The 18,376-nt window shown below is 40.4% G+C and overlaps 1 protein-coding gene across 2 annotated transcripts in view; it reads right to left on the reverse strand.

The window, feature by feature from the left end:
• Positions 1 to 2,235: 2,235 nt before the first annotated feature.
• LOC134397467 (lysocardiolipin acyltransferase 1) overlaps positions 2,236 to 18,376 on the reverse strand; it is a 125,756-nt gene continuing 109,615 nt past the window's right edge. Inside the window, exon 6 of one of the 2 annotated variants that reach the window (XM_063124150.1) lies at positions 2,236 to 4,540. In XM_063124150.1, coding sequence (XP_062980220.1) covers positions 4,041 to 4,540 — 500 coding nt within the window. In that variant the 3' untranslated portion in view covers positions 2,236 to 4,040. The remainder of the gene's footprint in view (positions 4,541 to 18,376) is intronic. The other variant, XM_063124151.1, reaches the window with a different exon arrangement.

Below are 18,376 nucleotides of genomic sequence, written 5' to 3' on the forward strand. Positions count from 1 at the left end.
AAAGCATCTTGGATTGGATAAGTTAAACATCCAAATGAACAAATAACAAAAGAAACCCTGTTCCTTAAACCCTAATGCTGCTGCAAAGGGAGAAAAACATATATTAAAGAAGCTTCAGGTTGTTTTTGTTGTTTATTCGTTCAGTCGCTTCCGACTCTTCGTGACTTCATGGACCAGCCCACGCCAGAGCTTTCTGTTGACCGTCGCCACCCCTAGCTAATTAAATAGCTGAATGCAATTTAAATAATTATGAACTTTAATTTAAATTAGCCTTGGGAAAATAGGGAATTTGCCTCACCTCTGCTCACAGCCAACCCAAGACTTTTTGCTGCCTGGGGTGGAGGAGCAAATGGAGCCCACTGCCCTCAAAGTGAATAACACCCAAAGCCAACTTGGGTTGGTACCTGAGGCAGAAAATCCCAGAATTACCTCTCCTCTTTCTGGGAGTAAAAATAGATATAATAACTAATGTGAGTCCTATTGATTTAATTTGGTCTACTCCATGTATGACTAAGTCTGGATCCAACCCAATACTAAATTAATAACAATTTGCTGCCATTTCATGATGCCAAAAATCTCCTTGCCTCAGGCGGCCACGCACTGTGCCTCATGGTAGGGCTGGTTTTGTTTCTACTGTGTTTCCCCCCCATTTTTACATAACTCTGCTGCTTGCATACCAATAATGTAGCCTATTCAAATGCTTTGGTACATTGACAATGAATAGTGTTGGAAGTATTTGTTGATTATGTTGGGTAAACTTATTTTTAAGAGTGCGTTCCAGTTTATGGGCCTACAACTCACAGCATGCCCCAGCCAGTCAGCCTGGCTGAGGCACTCTGGGAGTTGTAGGATGTTTTTCTGTCCAAACGTATATATAATTGCACTCTAAATGGCTACAGGTCAGTTCCATGCAGTGAGCATTGAGGAAGCAATTAAGAAAAATACAGTAACTGTAGGAAATGAATCTGGGTGATCATTACAATTTTTAACCAGCAGTTATACAAATAAGTCAATTTCTGCCCCATTTCACTTTCTCATGTGATCACCCATAAGTCTGTTCCACCCCATTTCCATATTAATCTGCATTTTAAAAAAAATCAATTGAATTTCTACACATACTTTCTAAACATTTTAGAAAATTTTAAATTTCTAAACTTATTTTCATTCAAAACAGCCATTTCAAATCTATTTAAATGTTTTTGTGCTGAGGAGAGTGTCAAAGCCCAGTAGATACCCAAGTTCCGATCTGGCTGTCCTCTTGTGGATGCCGTTTCAGAGGAGAGGGTTATTCAAAGGGAGGAGGCAGATTTCAAAGCGAGGTTCAAAATGCTGCTCTGTTATATACTGTAAATATCATGCAAAGAAGCAGTGAGCATTGCTTGTTGTTTTGTAGCTGATAAGAGAGATAGATGTGACCTCCTTCCCTGAATGGTGCCATGTTCCAGCTCTGTGATGTAAGGAAGCCCTCTTACATCAGTGGATCCTTCTGGCAGGCTTATCTGGCAACCATGGCAGCAGCAGTCATCACCAGCACCTGTGCACTGATGAGCGCTGGAGGAATGTTACACTTTGAGCTTTCTAGGATTTTAAAATGGCAGCATCTCCTAGATCTATCTGCCTGAAAAACATATAAATTTAAGGGGGTCAGGCATCATGGGAGGGGTTGTAACTCAGTGGTATTGCACATGGTTTGGACACAGAAGGTCCCAGGTTCAATTCTGGCATCTCCATGTAGTGCTGGGAAAGAATCCTGCCTGAAGCCCTGGAGAGCTGCTGCCAGTCAGTGTTGACAATATTGGGTTAGATGGCCCCATGTTCTGAGTTGGTATAAAACATCTAAGTTCCTAGTGGTGGGCCCTGGCAGTTGCCTGATGGTGCCACATGGCAATGCCAGGCCTGATTGTGCTCCTGATGGTTATTGAATACACTCAGCAATCTACTAGTCCTTGAATCATCTTATGTTGAGTTGCCTTGGGAATGATTTTGGCTCTGTCAAAGTATCCTGTTCTATTTGAAAATGTCTGGTTTAAGTAAGTCAGAGTGAGATCATGTCTCTTTTTTGCAACACTTTTATTATTAGCACAGCATCTTTGATTCTTTGAGGTTGGAAGCCTTAATAGCAAATCAATCTCTCAGTAAAAAGCTGTGGATTTGAAGAAATATGTTGATCTAATGATCATGGACAATTTTCACTGTCAATACTGTGCCAAAGAATCCAATAAAATAACACCACTGTGGATTTTAAATTCTTTATTGTTGCTGTAGAGTAAATTGTTCGTTCATGACTAAAACATTCTAACATTTCAGTAAAACTGGAAAACTAGGGCTGTTCTGGAGACCTTTCATAACCCAGTGTCTTTTGATACAATTTGTTTAGAAAATAAACCTATAAAAATGCATTGCAGACGCATCAGAGATTGAACAAAGACATGGAACCAGGCATGATGTTTAGTATGATCAACACAAAGTACCTATGGCTCTGTTATTACTAATATTCAGTGCAAGGAAGAAAAATATCTTGGCTTGTTTTGTCAGCTGTAAGGATTTGGTGACAAATGCAGCCAGTGCAAGAGTTCATCTTAATTCCAAGAAAAAGTGTTGTGGGGAAAAGTGCTTAGCCATATAAGATGACAAAGGAATAAACTAAGAAATTACAAAGAGTATATGTACACTCAGCTCACTAAACAAAGTAGGGAACCACAGGGGTCTGTTTGTTAGAAAAGGTCTTTTAAGGTTCCCCCCTGGCAGAATGCTTGCCCTCTAGGTATTTCAGGTGACATTCAGATCATAGTTCTAACACATCATGGGGAAAACCCACCAGATTTTTCAGACAGAAGGTGAAAAATTCAGGCACACATCTGATTCTATGTTTTCACTCATTGGTTTTGCAAGGTACCATCTCTTCATATTTGGTGCCTGTGGAGGATCTGAGAGGTATGTATCTGCTCAAATGGATCCTAATAGGAAGTGGGCATATGAAGGGAGATGATTTTGGATTTGAAAACATTCCCCTTTAAAGAAAACACCCTTAAAATACTTAGGGTATGTTATAATCCCAATGGGAGCAAAATGTTAATGTTCATTTCAATTTCAATTTCATGGGGGGAAATAATTAATTTCCCCTGAGTCAAGTTTCTTTTTTATTCAGGTTGGATTCATACCATTTTTTGCCTGATTTTTGTTGTTATCAACTCTGTGTTGAATATATTTCCCTCTTATGAAGAGTTTGCAACAGGTTTATGTTGGAGGCCAATCCAGTTCCAAAGCTGCCTATATTCTGAACATATAACAAACTATTCAGAGGACTCAGACATGGCCAGCGTGAATGAGGTGCAATGCTGAGGAGGACATAATATTTGTGAAGATAACAGTGACTAATTCAGCCATACAGATAAATTAAACACCTTTGCCGTCATATTTACTTTCAATGAAATTTGTTTCAAACAGTGTAGATAACTGTAAGAGTTCAATGGAGACAGAAGAGGCATGTCAAAATGGAGTACAATAGAATGGATCCAAATTAAGGCCCTGAGTTTTGTTTTCTCATTCTATAGGCCAGAAAATTTGCTGATGCTAATGGCAGCAATTGTATCATTTCTTATCTCTGCAAGAGAGAAAGGGAAAGAGGCAAATATTAATCAATAAATGAGCTGGGACTTTCAAAGCTCTCACTTTATTTATGGCAAGGCTGTGTAGGAATCACAGGCCACTAATTTTAGCTCAACAATTTGCCCAGCTGTTTAGAGCTACACATTTGAAAGGTTCAATGGCTATAAATCTTGATTGATCAGCAAACTGGCTTGCAGCAACATAACAGACGCGAGCTGTGAGCAAGAGAAACATTGATGTTACATTCAAAACTTAAAAATTCGTATGACCTACATTTTTCCTTTTACAATATAACTGCACAGTGCCAACGACAGCATCAAGAAAGACTAATGATTCTCATGCAAAATCTCCTCCCACTTTGAAAACGCTGTGGGACATCTCAAAAGCATCCACAAACTTAACCACATCCGCACAAAATACGTCCGATAAATTTAGTCTTTCCTTGAGTTCTGTAATTTCTTTTTACTAAAAAACTGATGACATGCAAGTTCCATCAATTCAAGCCCACCAAACAGTTTTTGTTGGACAACAAAAATGACAAGCACAGTTACGAAATACCACCGTACAAAGCTGTACAAGAATAGGAGCACAAACATAGCCAGTGTGAAAAATGTCCAGTACAAGAATGAAATACACTTGACAGCCATGACCCTGAGCTCAGATTTACAGGGTGGAATTTTGCTTCTCCCTGTGGCATCGAAGTATTTTTTGCCTTCATAGAATAAACGGAGCCTTTCTTCCTTTTCTTCCCATCGCTTCTGACACCAGAGTTGCAGCTCTTCCCGAGAGGCAGGCAGTGCCTGCACTGGATATCTGCGGACGTGGAAATGAATTTCCTTTGGGAAGTTTCCATATAGAAGATGCTTCTCAGTTTGAGGAATGTTTTGAGGATATGCCACTGTTATGTCATGGATAGCATCAAGGTTATTACCTAGAGAGAGAGAAAATAACAGAGAGGATTATGAATCTAGCCACTCTTAATCAATAGAATGTCAATTCATGGAATTTGGTCTTGAGCAGATACTGTAAATAACAAGTTACTGTCGCATAAAAACCATGAGATCCATTAGAAAATGTCATTCTTCTATTTAATGAGTCCAGGAAAATAGACCACAGAGTTTTAAAGATTATGTTTGTTATTTGTTTTTTCATCCTCAATAAAATCGCTTTTGAAAATTCCATCTATTTAATTTCAGAATTCCAACCGATGTTCTACACGTTAAATGGGCACTTAACGTATCTTGCCCACCAGCCGTCTCCAACGCTCTTCGCCAAAGAATGGCTTTCAATCTATCAGAGCAATGTCTCCGTGTTTGCTTCGAAAAAGCTTGACAATATGCCCCTCACCAAAATACAAAAGACACAACAACGAGTGTCCATTGGGGGTTTGCAATTTGCTGCCACACCTCACACATTTCCTATACGGAGCTCTGAGGGCCATAAACCCTCATAGGCGCTTGTGAGATTGCGAACAAAAAATAAACAACTTTTTTTTTTTTTAAAAAAAAAAACCTTGATAGAATGAAAACTAGAAAGAAGGTGTACGGATAGAGAGAGAATAAAAATGTCGAACTCCATAAACCACAAGTGAATCTATGGGAAGATTCCCTGACAAGGCTGCCACTATGGCAGTCGAAAGAGGACTGAGCGATTGGGCAGGAACTGTTAGGACATGCGCAGATGATGGTGAGGGAGGGGTTCCCAACTAAAAAATCAATTAGCTATACAAGTTTCCCGAAATGAGGCATCCGCATGGCCCATTTGTATGATGCACAGGGGTATATCTACACCAGGGGAGGATCTCATGATATGCTGATCGTGAGTTTCTCCCCCTGGGTTCACACGCAGCGCGTGATGTCCAGGGAGGAAGCAGGACATCACGCCCGCCTTTTTGTTAAATTCAGGTGCTGGAGCGCACCTGTGCTCCAGCGAAAAAGTAAGTGCTGGGTGTTTTTTTTAAAAAAAAGCCCCGACCCCGATCCCCCCACCCTCCGATGGCCCTGGACTCTCCCGAGCCCAGCTCCTTCCCTCTGATGACCCCTGCTACTCGTGGAGAAGAGGGAAGAAGCTGGGATGGGTGGCCACACCACCCGTGGTCCTCGGGATTGTCCCGGGACCGTGGGAAAAACCACACACACACAAAAGTGTACGGCAATATCCCGGGGAAATGGAGGGATCATCCCTCCCTGCTCCCGGGATCTCCTGTGTGTCATGTGGACGCACAGGGACGATCCCCAGGACATTGCCTGATGTAGACATGCCCACAGAGACCACAGGGAATAGTCCCAAATGTCAGAAGGGAAGTTGAGGGTGAGAGAATAATGGCTTGCCTTATGTATTATATTGTATTTAATGTTGTTCCCCGCCTCGATCCAGAGGGAGGGGCAGGTATGAAATAAATATATCATCATCATCGCCTATGGCCACTTAGTTAGTTTGAAGCTAGGTTGATATTTGACCCAAGGACTTACAAGTTCATAAGAGCAGACCTGTTAGATCAGACCATAGGCATATTCAGAAGCATGGCTGCCTCTGAATCAGGAAGTTCCAAAGAACTATTATGAGTTCTCTTCTCTTTGCTGGAAATTTTTATGATGCAAATTGTTATTTCATGATATTGTACTTTTGGGGAGCAATCCTATGTCCCCTAGACAGCATCTGGGCAAGATAGGAAATTTCAGTTTCTCAGGTCTGAGCTCAGAAACAGGACTTGGAGCTAGGTGCCAGGGAACCACGCTCCCCTCCTCCTCACCAGTGCGGAGAGGCCTGGGCCAGCTACCTCTCCACACCTGGAAAACAGAGTGCAGAGACAGAGAAGAGTGGGTCATTCTTTATCATGCCCCACTCTTTAGTTGTTTCCCCAATCCGCCCCCAAATTCCTCAAACTTTATCCATAAGAAAGGTGATGCAAACTTTTGATCACTTTGGTTGTTGGTTTCTGCAATTCCCCACCCCCTGCATCTTTTTGATTGGTCCAGGAAGAGATGGAGCTCAGTGCAAACCTTGTTTACAGTTTTGGGACAAAGAGCTTGTGGTGGTGGGGAGCCTTGCTTCTTAAATCTCTGGCAATTTAGCACAAAAGCAAATATAAACAAACAATTATTTTTTTAAAAAAAGCTAGGTTGTTTTTTGATGGTGAGTTTTCATACCTACTTAAGAACATAGAAAGGTCATGCTCAAATCATGCATGTAGTGGTTAACATGAGAAGCAGCCCATAGTATTACTTTATGCACAGACACCAGCGTTAACATGTTGTACTGCTTTCTTGCATTCTTTTGAGATTTCATGACGTCATTAATTTATTTTTTGGAGATTTCCAGAAGTCATTTTATCTAAGCCAATGTAGGTACTGAATTAACTGAACATGACATTTACACTAAGCTGTGCCAATACATTAATTTACTTTGTATTTCTGGATTGTGGCTTGGGTAACAAGCCACCCCCACCGACATGTCGTGCCGAGTCTGGACGACACAGCAAACCGCGCTGCGTGGGTAATTATGCAAATCAGAGCCACAGTGGCAAGGGGACAAACCACTTCTGTGATCATCCGAATGCACCATGCAGCATGCTTGGTTCGAATAATCTGACAACCACACTGAATCACGGGTAATTATGCAAATCATGGGCTTCTTTTATCCAAGTGAACATCCAAAGCCAGTCTTTATAAATGAGCTGAAGTGGCAGCAGCAGACATTATAAAGTCTTGTGTTACAATGAAAGCAGTTTTCAAAGCCTCTCTGAAACATCCTAAGATTAGGAAAGGGTCTTTGGGCTTTAAGAGAGGTAAGAATTCCCTGCAAATCTAGAGTGTGCAGTCAGATGGACTCTTGTCAACTACTTGCTAAGGAAATAGAAGCCAACCCTCACGGCCATTACCATAAAACAATTGCAGAATTGAGATTTCACCCTACAGTTGAAGCTCTCAGAGTGATATACATAATAAAAATAAACACAGTAAAAACAATGGTATGACTTTTAAAACACCTTTCCCCCCCCAAAAAAGGGGGGAATTAAAAGTAGCAGTAACGACATTTTAAAAGCAGAATGTAAATATCAGCATGGAGAAGGGCTTTTTTAAATGCAGCTTTAAATATATCATGACAAATAAAAGCCAGCTAAAAAGATCTCATGAACTTGTCCTCAATATATTTCTTTGAGGCTGTATTGCTCTGCAAACTTACCTCAGAGTAAACCTGATAGAACATTTCTGAGTAAATGTGTGTTGCATTCCATTGCCAAAGTCAATCTATTACAAAGCCATAATCTTCCATGCCCATATATTTGATTTCCACAAGTATTTATTTACTTGATCTTCCTGTTGTTAAAAGCTTCCTACACCCCCACCCCCCACCCCTGCTACCTTGTGGTATAAACATAGAAAAACATTTATTTTCTAATATCGAAAAGGATTACAGGCTTTTAAAAATAGCCATTATCTAGGTCATGCATATTTCTCAACAACACAAAATAGCAACTTAGGAGGATTTTTTTAAAAAACAAAAATGCTGGTAGTCTTGATATTCAGAGATGGCACACACACGCCAGCTGATTTATTTAATCATTGTTGAAGGGAGCATGCCCTTTCCTACTGAAGTACTAAGCAACTGGAATCACCATACATAACTTATAGATTCTAAATATTCTCTGCCAAGTCTTTCCATTGCAACTATTAAGATGAGAAGGGCTGAACTATCATTGCTGAACTGTTTTATTTTAATTTTAAATGCATTAGATGAAGTAAATCACAGAAATTAGAACGCTCTGTAAGGGAGACTGAAGGTCATTTTGATTTAAAAATATGCCAGGGTTGGTTCTTCCACAACTCCTTAGCAAGGCACTTAACCTACAGTATAGCGTCTCTTGACTTTGGTTTACCTTTTGTGGTTTTTCTTTCTTTCTAATGTAGCCTTAAGTCAGTTTCTTCCACTGAGTGTTTCCTTTGTTATGTCTGACTTGTGCCAGATTTTTCTATTGTCTGAAAGGCTGACGTGTTTGTCTTATATAAATGTCAAAAAGGCACTGTTGGCAGATTGATGAGATATACTATGTTGAAGGATGAGGAGATGAATTAGCTGCACAGGTTACTAGGTCTTCTAATAGTGTTACCTGAAAATAATTGAGGATAGAGTAGGCATCTGAGTTGTTGCAGGGCCTGGTTCCTGCTTTGTCGTAGGTACGGCTATGTTGCTTCTGGTTAGGGTGACCATATGGAAAGGAGGACAGGGCTCCTGTATCTTTAACAGTTGTATTGAAAGGGGAATTTCAGCAGGTGTCATTTGTAGGCATGCAGCACCTGGTGAAATTCCCTCTTCACCAGAACAGTTAAAGCTGCAGGAGCCCTGCCCTCCTGACAAGATATAAATGACACCTGCTGAAATTCCCTTTTCTATACAAAAAGATACAGGAGCCCTGCCCCCCTTTCCATATGGTCACCCTAGAGGACAGGCCTACCACCCAAGGCCCATTAGATATCACTACTGAAGAAATGCAAGTTTTAGTTACAGTTGACAATAAGAGGTTTTCTATTGTTTTCTGGCCCCTTCTACTCATCTAGACAAGTTAATGTTTCACTTCAGTGGTTATTGAAGGGGTGTGTGTGTGTGTGTGTGTGTGTGTATTTAAAGCCTAATATAAATCCTTGAGATGAGAATTCCTGTCCAATGGAGTGGAACAAGTGTGGTTGTGAACCGCCCAGACAGCTTCAGCCACTGGGTGGTATAGAAATGTAATAAACAAATAAATATTGTAGGTTTCCAACTAAAACCTCTATTTATTGCTCCTCAGTGACTATAAACACCTGGAATTCTAGAGCGAGGTACTTGGTAAACTAAGCCAAGAAATTCAAAAGGAAAATAGCATTATCAACTGCTCATGGAGGAATTCAGGGGTGATTCGACTCTCACCTTAGAAACTAATTCCTTTCAGCACAATCCGATACATGCTTACTCAGGAATCTCACTGTTCACAGGAGCTTGCTTGCTGGTACACATGCATGCAGCACCTGGTGAAATCCCCACTTCATTACAACAGTTAAAGCGTCAACAGCCCTGCCCAGACTGAGGGAGAGGCAGGTAACTATTATTATTATTATTATTATTATTATTATTTATTTATTTATTTATTTATTTATTTATTTATTTATTTGTCATATTTATACCCTGCTCCTCAGCCAAAAAAGGCTCTCGGAGCGGCTTACACTTAGAAAAAAAGACAGTCCCTGCCCTCAGGCTTACAGTCTAATAAAGACATGACACACAAGGAAAAGGAGTTCAGGAGGGAAGAGGTAAAGAGAGAGAGAAATTAAGTGGACTGGGAAAAGGGCTGATGGGATTGTCCTGCTCCCGAAGGAGGGGAGTCCAACTGGAGCAGGCCCCAATGTTTCCTCAGCCTGCTCCTGTCCCCTCGGTCTTTCTTCTTCCCCACAGGGCCAAGATGGCAGTTTGCCCTGTGGAGATGGGGGAAGAGTCCAACAGGAGCAGGCTCCAATGTTTCCTCGGCCTGCTCCTGTCCTCTCGGTCCTTCTTCTTCCCCACAGGGCCAAGATGGCAGTTTGCCCTGTGGGGGTGGGGGAAGAGTGCAACAGGAGCAGGCCCCGATGTTTCCTCGACCTGCTCCTGTCCCCTCGGTCTTTCTTCTTCCCCACAGGGCCAAGATGGCAGTTTGCCCTGTGGAGGTGGGGGAAGAGTCCAATGGAATTTCACTAGGTGCTGCATGCATACTAATGACACCTGCTGAAATTCCCTTTCCTATACAACTATTAAAGATACAGGAGCCCTGTCCTCCTTTCCATATGGTCACCCTACCTATGCCAACTTACCAAGGAGCAAGCCCTAGTGAATGCAATGGGACTTGTGAATCTGGGTAGATGTGTACAGGATTGAACTGTTAATGCACTAAGAGGAACTCTCGTATCTAGGGATAGTAGTGCTCTTCCAATTATAGTTAACAGAGCACCTCAGAAAACAAAAGCATCAGTATCCTACTGCTGACAGACTAATTTGAACTCATGCATAATGATTCCTAATAAAGATGAAGCAGTAAAAAGTGCAATAGCTCCAGCTACTTAGAAGTTACTAAGCAGAAAAATGTCCAGAAAACATTATTGTCTGGCTCCTTTCTATTAATATTTCTTTAGAACTATTTGTGTTCTGCTTAAAGTTGCTCATATTTCAGAATCTACTGACGTGACGTCTTTCTCTCAGTAATTACAATACAAACCTAATTGCTTTTAGACATTATGTTTCAGGCCAGAAAGAGGCAACTCCAAGAATCATGAAGGCTGTGACCAAAGGAACAGTTTCCCTAATAAATCATACACTTCACTTAAACACATTTTCAAGAGCAAATGGAAAGTAACTTTTTATCTCATATATTGTATTAAATCCTTTTAATTTCCCTTTTAATAATCGTGTCTTACTTGGATTTACACAAATTTAACCGTGTTAGTTACATTTTCAGCATAATATCTAAGGTAATGATTCATACTCAGTGGATTATATGATAAAAATAAATAAATAGAAGTAGGTTTGCCTGCACAGATTTTGGGAAGCAGAGACTTGTGGTGGTCATAATTACATTGCTACCTGCTTACTGGGGTTTAAGTGTACAGCTGAGGCCTTTAAAATGGGTCACAAAGTTGGCTATTCCCCACTGCATTGTGAACGGACAGTTCATCCATGTGATTCTACTATATATAATGCCATACTAATGAGAGCCCTAGATAAAGTAATTTATTATAATTTTCCGACACTAGCAAATTAGCCCAACAAAAGAGTTGCACTCAAGCAACATGTATCAGAAAAATCAAAGGTCAATAATTAAGTGAAAAGGCAAGCTTACTGTAGAAAATTATACTACAATGCCCAACCTTGTTTGAACTATATCCAACTCTTAATTGGGAGAAATTCAACTGTAACCCAATTATATGACGGCTCTTTTGCCATCTAAGCTCTGAATTCAAAAGCAAACGTATCTGAAATGGTTCCATTACATGTCGTTCAGAGTTCCCTTTGCAGCTCAATGCATCTGTAAATATGTCGGATCTTTTACTATAATTTTCTGCAAAAATCTGCCATTCCTAGTCCTTAATCTTATATTCATTTGAATGGGAATAAGCCCCATTGAGTTCATTGGGGCTTATTCCCCAATGGGGCAAACTCAATGGGGCTTACCTCGGAGTGGATATGCATAGGATTGCAATCAGTGTATTGATTGTCGATTTTCACAGATTAACAGGGCCTTTAATTTAAACCATGTGGATATTATCAGCTTTTTAATTGAAGCTGCATATCCTATCTGCATTGTGAACAGACATCCATGTGTTTCTACTATATATAATGCCATACTAGGTTCAGTTTCTGTCTTCAAGTTTGAATATCTTAGGATTTAATCAAATATTAGGACTTAGTGTTGGGTATCCTGCATGGCTTGGGACCTCAGTACTTGAGGGAGTGCCTCTCCCTGCCCGAGATTTGAAATCTGTTGGAGGAGCCTTTCTCTAACGCGAGACATACATTATGGTGGGACATGGGAGAGTGCTTTCTCTGTTGTGGCATCCCGGTTGTGGAATGCCCTCCCCTTGGAGGCCCATATGGCGTTGACACCAGCTTCATTTCAGTGTCAAGTTAAAACATGGATTTTTATCAAAGTCTTTGAGGCTAAATTCTCCTTGGTTACACGTGGTTTTAGTTTTAATAGTTTAGTTTTAATAATTTTTAATTGTCTTTATTGATTTTAAAAAAATTCTACTATTTTTAATTTGATTTAATACATTCTTAGCTATGTAAATTTTTAGCTATGTAAATTATTTACAAATTATTTTCAGAATTACATTTTGCAATCATTCCAACTGGCCTTAATGATTCAATAGTATGAACATTATGGTTGTCAGAAAATTCAAGCAGTCCAATGTCATGGTGTGTCTTCCCTGGCAAGCTATGTTAATGAATCTGAATACTTAGTTGCATGTTTATCTAAAGGTTTTGGGTGTCTCCCAGATCACGCAGATGAATAAGGCTGTGCTGTTCGCCTGTCATCTTGTCAGAACAAAATCTAACTGCCAATAAGATGATGTAACGAGTGCTAACTTTAGGGCAGGGGGAGAATCTTATATGTACTGTGGAATTTCATAATATATTGAAAAGGTTTAGGGCCCAATCCTATGTAGACAAAAAAAAGCAAGCAGTTCCTGGGACGCCCCAGCCAGCCAGGTTTAGTTTGTAAAATCAACTTAGAACATTGTACCAAATGACATTTGTGATCTGTATTTGCAGCAAGAAAAAGCATGACTGGACAGCAGCAGACATTCAACATGACCCAAATTACCTCCTAAGCTTTACTCAAATGACAAGAAATAAGCGTATACAAACCCTTCCCAAGAAATTTGTAAGCCTGGCACTGTGAAAATTTAAAACAACAACAACAACGCATATGGCACCCCCAATCCTATGCATGTTTACTCAGATACCCCCACTACACTCAGTGGGCCTTATTACCAAGTAAATATACATAGAATTCCTCCACCACCCACCACCACCTTTTAAAAACTCATTTGTTGTGCTCTATCTACATCTTCCCTTGGGATTGCATTTCTGTTGCAGGAATATTCTGTTTTCCCAGCACCGTGGCTCAGAAAATGCAATTGTTTCCTTCCCCTCTCCACACAGCCATTGCTATTGTCATTGCTGAGTGAAATGTGGTTGCATTAGTGTCATGGGCATACTGAATGTGGTCTGTGGTGCTATCAGCAAAAAGTAACACACCTTTTCCCCTTGCCTGTACAATTTCTTAATTGTCCGATTTAAAATCTTCAGCAATCCACATGCACTCTCCTATATTGCAACCCCAGCAGCGTGCTCATCCAGGGCTATATTTTTCTTCAGTGCGGCACATGAAAGCCTCCTCCCTTCCTTGCTTGCTATTTCGTGAACCTTTGGGATGTTGTTTTTTTAAAAAATTCTTTAGAGGCTGTGTGTGTCTCATCGCCTGTGTTGACGCTAGCTGTCCACGTTCTTTAAAAAGTGGGATGGCTATTCTACCATCCCTGGTTCAGGGCTTGCAAAATTACTGCATACAGGATAATATGCATTTGTGACACCCTTTCGCTGTGCAGAGACAGCCTCAGTCATTCACCCTGTCACTCGCTCACTTATTTATTTATTACATTTGCATCCTGCCTTTTTCCCTCCAAGGAACCCAAGGCAGCATACATAATCCTCCTCCTCTCCATTTTATCCTCACAACAACAACCCTGTGAAGTAGATTGGGCTGAGAGGCTGTGACTGGCCCAAAGTCACCCAGTGAGCTTCCATGGCTGAGTGGGGACTAGAACCCTGATCTCCCAACTCCCAGTCCAACACTTTAGCCACTATACTACACTGGCTCTCATGTGGTGCCAACAGGCTAAGAAGGCAGATTTCTTTTGAAGGATATATTTCATGTATTAAAAATGAAGAGCAAAGGGGGTGGGTGGGTGGGTATAAGGGATATGGGTAACAGGACCAAGCCAGCTGTTGTGCTGTGCAGCTTTCAAACTTAAGAGGCTGCATTTATGCAAGTGCCAACCTGGCAGCTGCATTTTAGCCTTCTTAGTTATGCTTTCCTTTGCAGGCTCTGAAGTGCTATTCTATGAATTACAAGGCAACCGAGCTATAAATAAAAACATGCAACATATGAAAAGTGGGGTAGAGGAAGGACAAAGGAGTGGAATAACAAGTTATTTTCAGCCTCTCAGGATGACCAGGCAGAATTGACTCACTACTCTTTATTACTCTGTTTGTCTAACTCAGCAAACGGACTTCGCAATTGCACATTTCCCCCAATTATGCAAACTTCTTCCCTCTCAGGGCCAGATACCACATTATATACATAAAAAATGTGTGACACATTATCACAGCAATCACTGTGTGTTACTGAGAATAAAGGAAGCTGCCTAGAGCCAAGTTCGGAGCTCCATGGGGGCTCCAGTGTACACACAAGCAGCAACTGCCCCATCCACCTCAAAGTGCAACGGGCTGTGCGAAGCATTATTATTATTATTATTATTATTATTATTATTATTATTATTATTATTATTATAATATTTATTTATATAGCACCATCAATGTACATGGTGCTGTACAGCATTCACTGGCATTAAACACAGAAGATGACGGCAGTTGCAGAACTTGCATATTCACCACTGTTTCTGAATGCGCACAACATCTGCTGGATGGTCATGTATATGTACCACAAGATGTAGTGATGGCCACCAATTTGGATGGCTTTAAAAAGGGGGTAGACAAATTCCTGGAAAACTTTATCAATGACCACTGGTCCTGATGGCTATATGCTATCTCCAGTATTAGAGGCAGTAAGCCTATATACACCAGTGACTGGGGAACATGGGCAGGAGGGTGCTGTTGCACTCATGTCCTGCTTGTCTGTTTCCTGTGAGCAGCTGGTTGTCCACCGAGTGAACAGAATGCTGGACCATTGGTTTGATCCAGCAGGGCTCTTCTTATATTCTTATGTTCATTTATGTTTCCACACTGTATTTTTTAATTTACTTTGCTATTAGAAATTCACACATTTCTTCACTTTTCATTGCTGAACGTATTGATTCACAGTTGGTACTTCAAGTCCACCATCCCTGTAATTCCCCTCCCCCTTTCTATATTATGCAGTATTTAATCCCATGAAACAACACAATGAGTTTTTACAATAAGGCTGAAGGTTCCCTATCCCAGCACTAGGTGGAGCCATGTTACTAGTCAGAATCCTGGCTACTGAATTCCAAACCAATTGAAGTTTCGAGATCATTTTCAAGGGCAACCCCATATATAAATGCATTACTGTAACCCAACCTGGAGATTATCAGAACATGGATCACTGTAGCCAAGATCTCTCTGTCCAGGGAAAGGACACAGTTGGAATCCACCAAAGCAGGTAAAGCCTTATTGGAACCAAGTCATACTGAATCAAAGAACACCACCAAACTTTGCAGTTGCTCCTTCAGGACAAGTTTAACACCAACTTTAATTTTTGTGAACCGCCCAGAGAGCTTCGGCTATTGGGTAGTATAAAAATGTAATAAATAAATAAATACACTTTCTGGTCCAGGGGATGACCCACCCACAGTGCCTCCATCTTGTCAGGATTCAACTTATTGCCCTTCATCTACCTGCTATTCCGAAAATCCCTTGACCTTAGGGTATCTTTAAAGAGGGTGTGGAGAGAAGCCACATAAAAGGATTCAAAGCAACTGTGTTCATGTGGTAGACTGCATGGAGCTCTTTGAATTCTGGCCAAAAATCATCTTGTTAAAGATAATGGTGGGGTCAACTTCTTGGGTCTTTGAGGGACATTTGAGATTACAAAAGTTGCTACCAGCTAGCAAACTTGAGCTTCTGAAAGGTCATAAGTTATTTTTTTATGTACATGTACTGCTGAGAGAATGATTTGCATGAGTTTAAAGCAATGAGCTAAACCAATCCTCTATTACTCCCATGTGGCATATTTGTACGGACACTGGCCAAAGAGACTTGCTGACATTTGGAAAGCTGTGGACACTGTCTCAGATGGGAGAGACCTCCAGTATCAGCTGCAGACTCTTCAAAAGGCTCTTGTAAGTGGGTATAGTAGTGATGTCTAGTCCAGCGAGAAGGGAAAGTATCTTCTGTTAAGCAAGTAACAGCTGCTTGCTCCAAAGAGCAGAGGGCACTGCCTTACAAAGGCCCAGAGCCTGGCCATGCCCTACAAACTTGGAAGGCAATGGGTATACATAAGCTTCAAGGAAGTGATGGTATTTTCCTCAGGCAGCACATAGCATTACAAGACAAAAAGGGTACAGAACACCAGAGCTGAGGTAAATACAAGTTGAAACCGAACTAAGGCAACATTTCAGTGCAGTCTCCATGAAAGGAGACATCCTGTTTTTTTAATAGTTTGCTTTCTGGAAAATAAGCAAACAAGGAAGAGAGTTTAAAGGTTACTGAAAAGCACTATGCTTTATAAAAGGCTTAGCTGCAATTACTTAGGAAAGGATTCTGTGATTAAATTCAGAGGAATACATGTAAGTATTATCATTTCTTGGGTCTACAGTTGAGATCCACAAAGGCTGCAAAGACTTCAGGTCTCTAACTATGATACAATTCAGACATTTTAAAAACATTAATATGCCCACCTGTACTTTACAGCTGGCACTGTGTTTGCTCTAGTAACCAACCAAAGATTTCCAAATTCGATAGAATGGTTTTTCTTGTGGTGTGTTTGCTTGGTCAAAAATTGTAATAGCTTAATCTAACGAAGCTTACTAAGCAATTCTGTGATCCCTGGAGTTGACATTTCTTCCTTTCTTTACCAAATTAAAAGCAACTTCCAGGTCATTAATTTCACAGCTGGATCATAGGACAACTTTTTAGGGGGAAAGTGAGGTTTTGGGAGAAGGAGGGAGAAGGCTTTTGCCTCCCTAGAATTTCATATTCAGGGATGTTAAAGTTCCTTCCTTTATTTTGACCTGTTTTTCTACAACTAAAGGACAAGAGTTAATATTGTGTGGTAAACCAGTGATCTTTGCTAGTCTCAAAAAGGCTTGAAGAGTGGGTTTTTTTTAAAAAAAAACAGATGGCCTTGCTATGACTAAGTTTGGAAAGCTTATTCAAAGAGAGGTTACAAAAGAAGTCTCGGTGTAAAGTAGTATATATGTTCCCCAGTTTTTCAACTAAATCTCCGGGTAAAACCTTCTTGTTGCCAGAACTACATCTCTGCACTTTCAATTAGTGTCCCAACTCAACCACTAGAGAGTTCTCTTTAGCTGTTCTTTATAACTGTATCCAAGGCATCATTAATGATCCTTCTAATATTTGGTAGCTTAAGGAAAAGGAATTGAAATAGCTGCAAGGTTAAGAACTGAAAAGCTACAAGGTGCATTTACAATATTCACTGACATGATAATGAGATTAGATGAAGTAAATAAGATAACAAAGGGGTTTTTAATTCAGAGAGCTTTATTGTGAATACCATGGCTAGTAACAATAGCCAGGATCTGAAGAAACATGGAGTTAGTTACATGAAGGCAACGGAGTCTTAGAACAATAGCTCCCCATACAAATGGTGATCATAACAGTAGGATACAAAACAAAATTTATTTAAACACAGGAATTTATCTAAAGAATTTCAAGCATACACTCTTCATTCAGGAAGCATCAGAGTCAAGAAAACTCTGAGAACTGCTGTATAACCTGTTCAAAGGCTCTCTCTCTCTGTGTGTGTGTGTGGGGGGAGAGAATCCAATACCCCTGAAAAGGAACATATGCTCAAAATGTATTGAATGTGTTCAATAACTAATATTCTCCTCCTTTTGATCCTGTTCACTTGCTACGCTCGTTTTGACCCATGTCACAAAACAACTTCTTGTGAAATAGAGGGAAGTTTCAAAAACAGCTAGTAGTCAAGATTTTTTTTTTAAAAATGCAAGGTGAACCAAAATTTCACTAGGCTAACAGAAGCCTAAACAGTTCTTTGTATCTCAGCCACTAGAGTTAACATTAATTCTTTTCTTTTTCCTCTTTTTATTTTTAGTAACTTGCTCCACTGGAAAAAAAATACAAACTGCTGAGCCACTTAATCACTGAAAGAAGCCATTAGAAGCCGATATTGGTCACTGCGTAATGATGATGTAACCAATAATTCTCCTTTACTTCATAACGCTTACAAGCCAGTAATTTGCCATTTAATCTAAGATGGATGATTTCAGAGTTTAATCCATCTCCTAAGCTCTTTCCT

Source organism: Elgaria multicarinata, chromosome 4, assembly GCF_023053635.1.
Source record: "Elgaria multicarinata webbii isolate HBS135686 ecotype San Diego chromosome 4, rElgMul1.1.pri, whole genome shotgun sequence".
NCBI classification, from domain to species: Eukaryota; Metazoa; Chordata; class Lepidosauria; order Squamata; family Anguidae; genus Elgaria; species Elgaria multicarinata.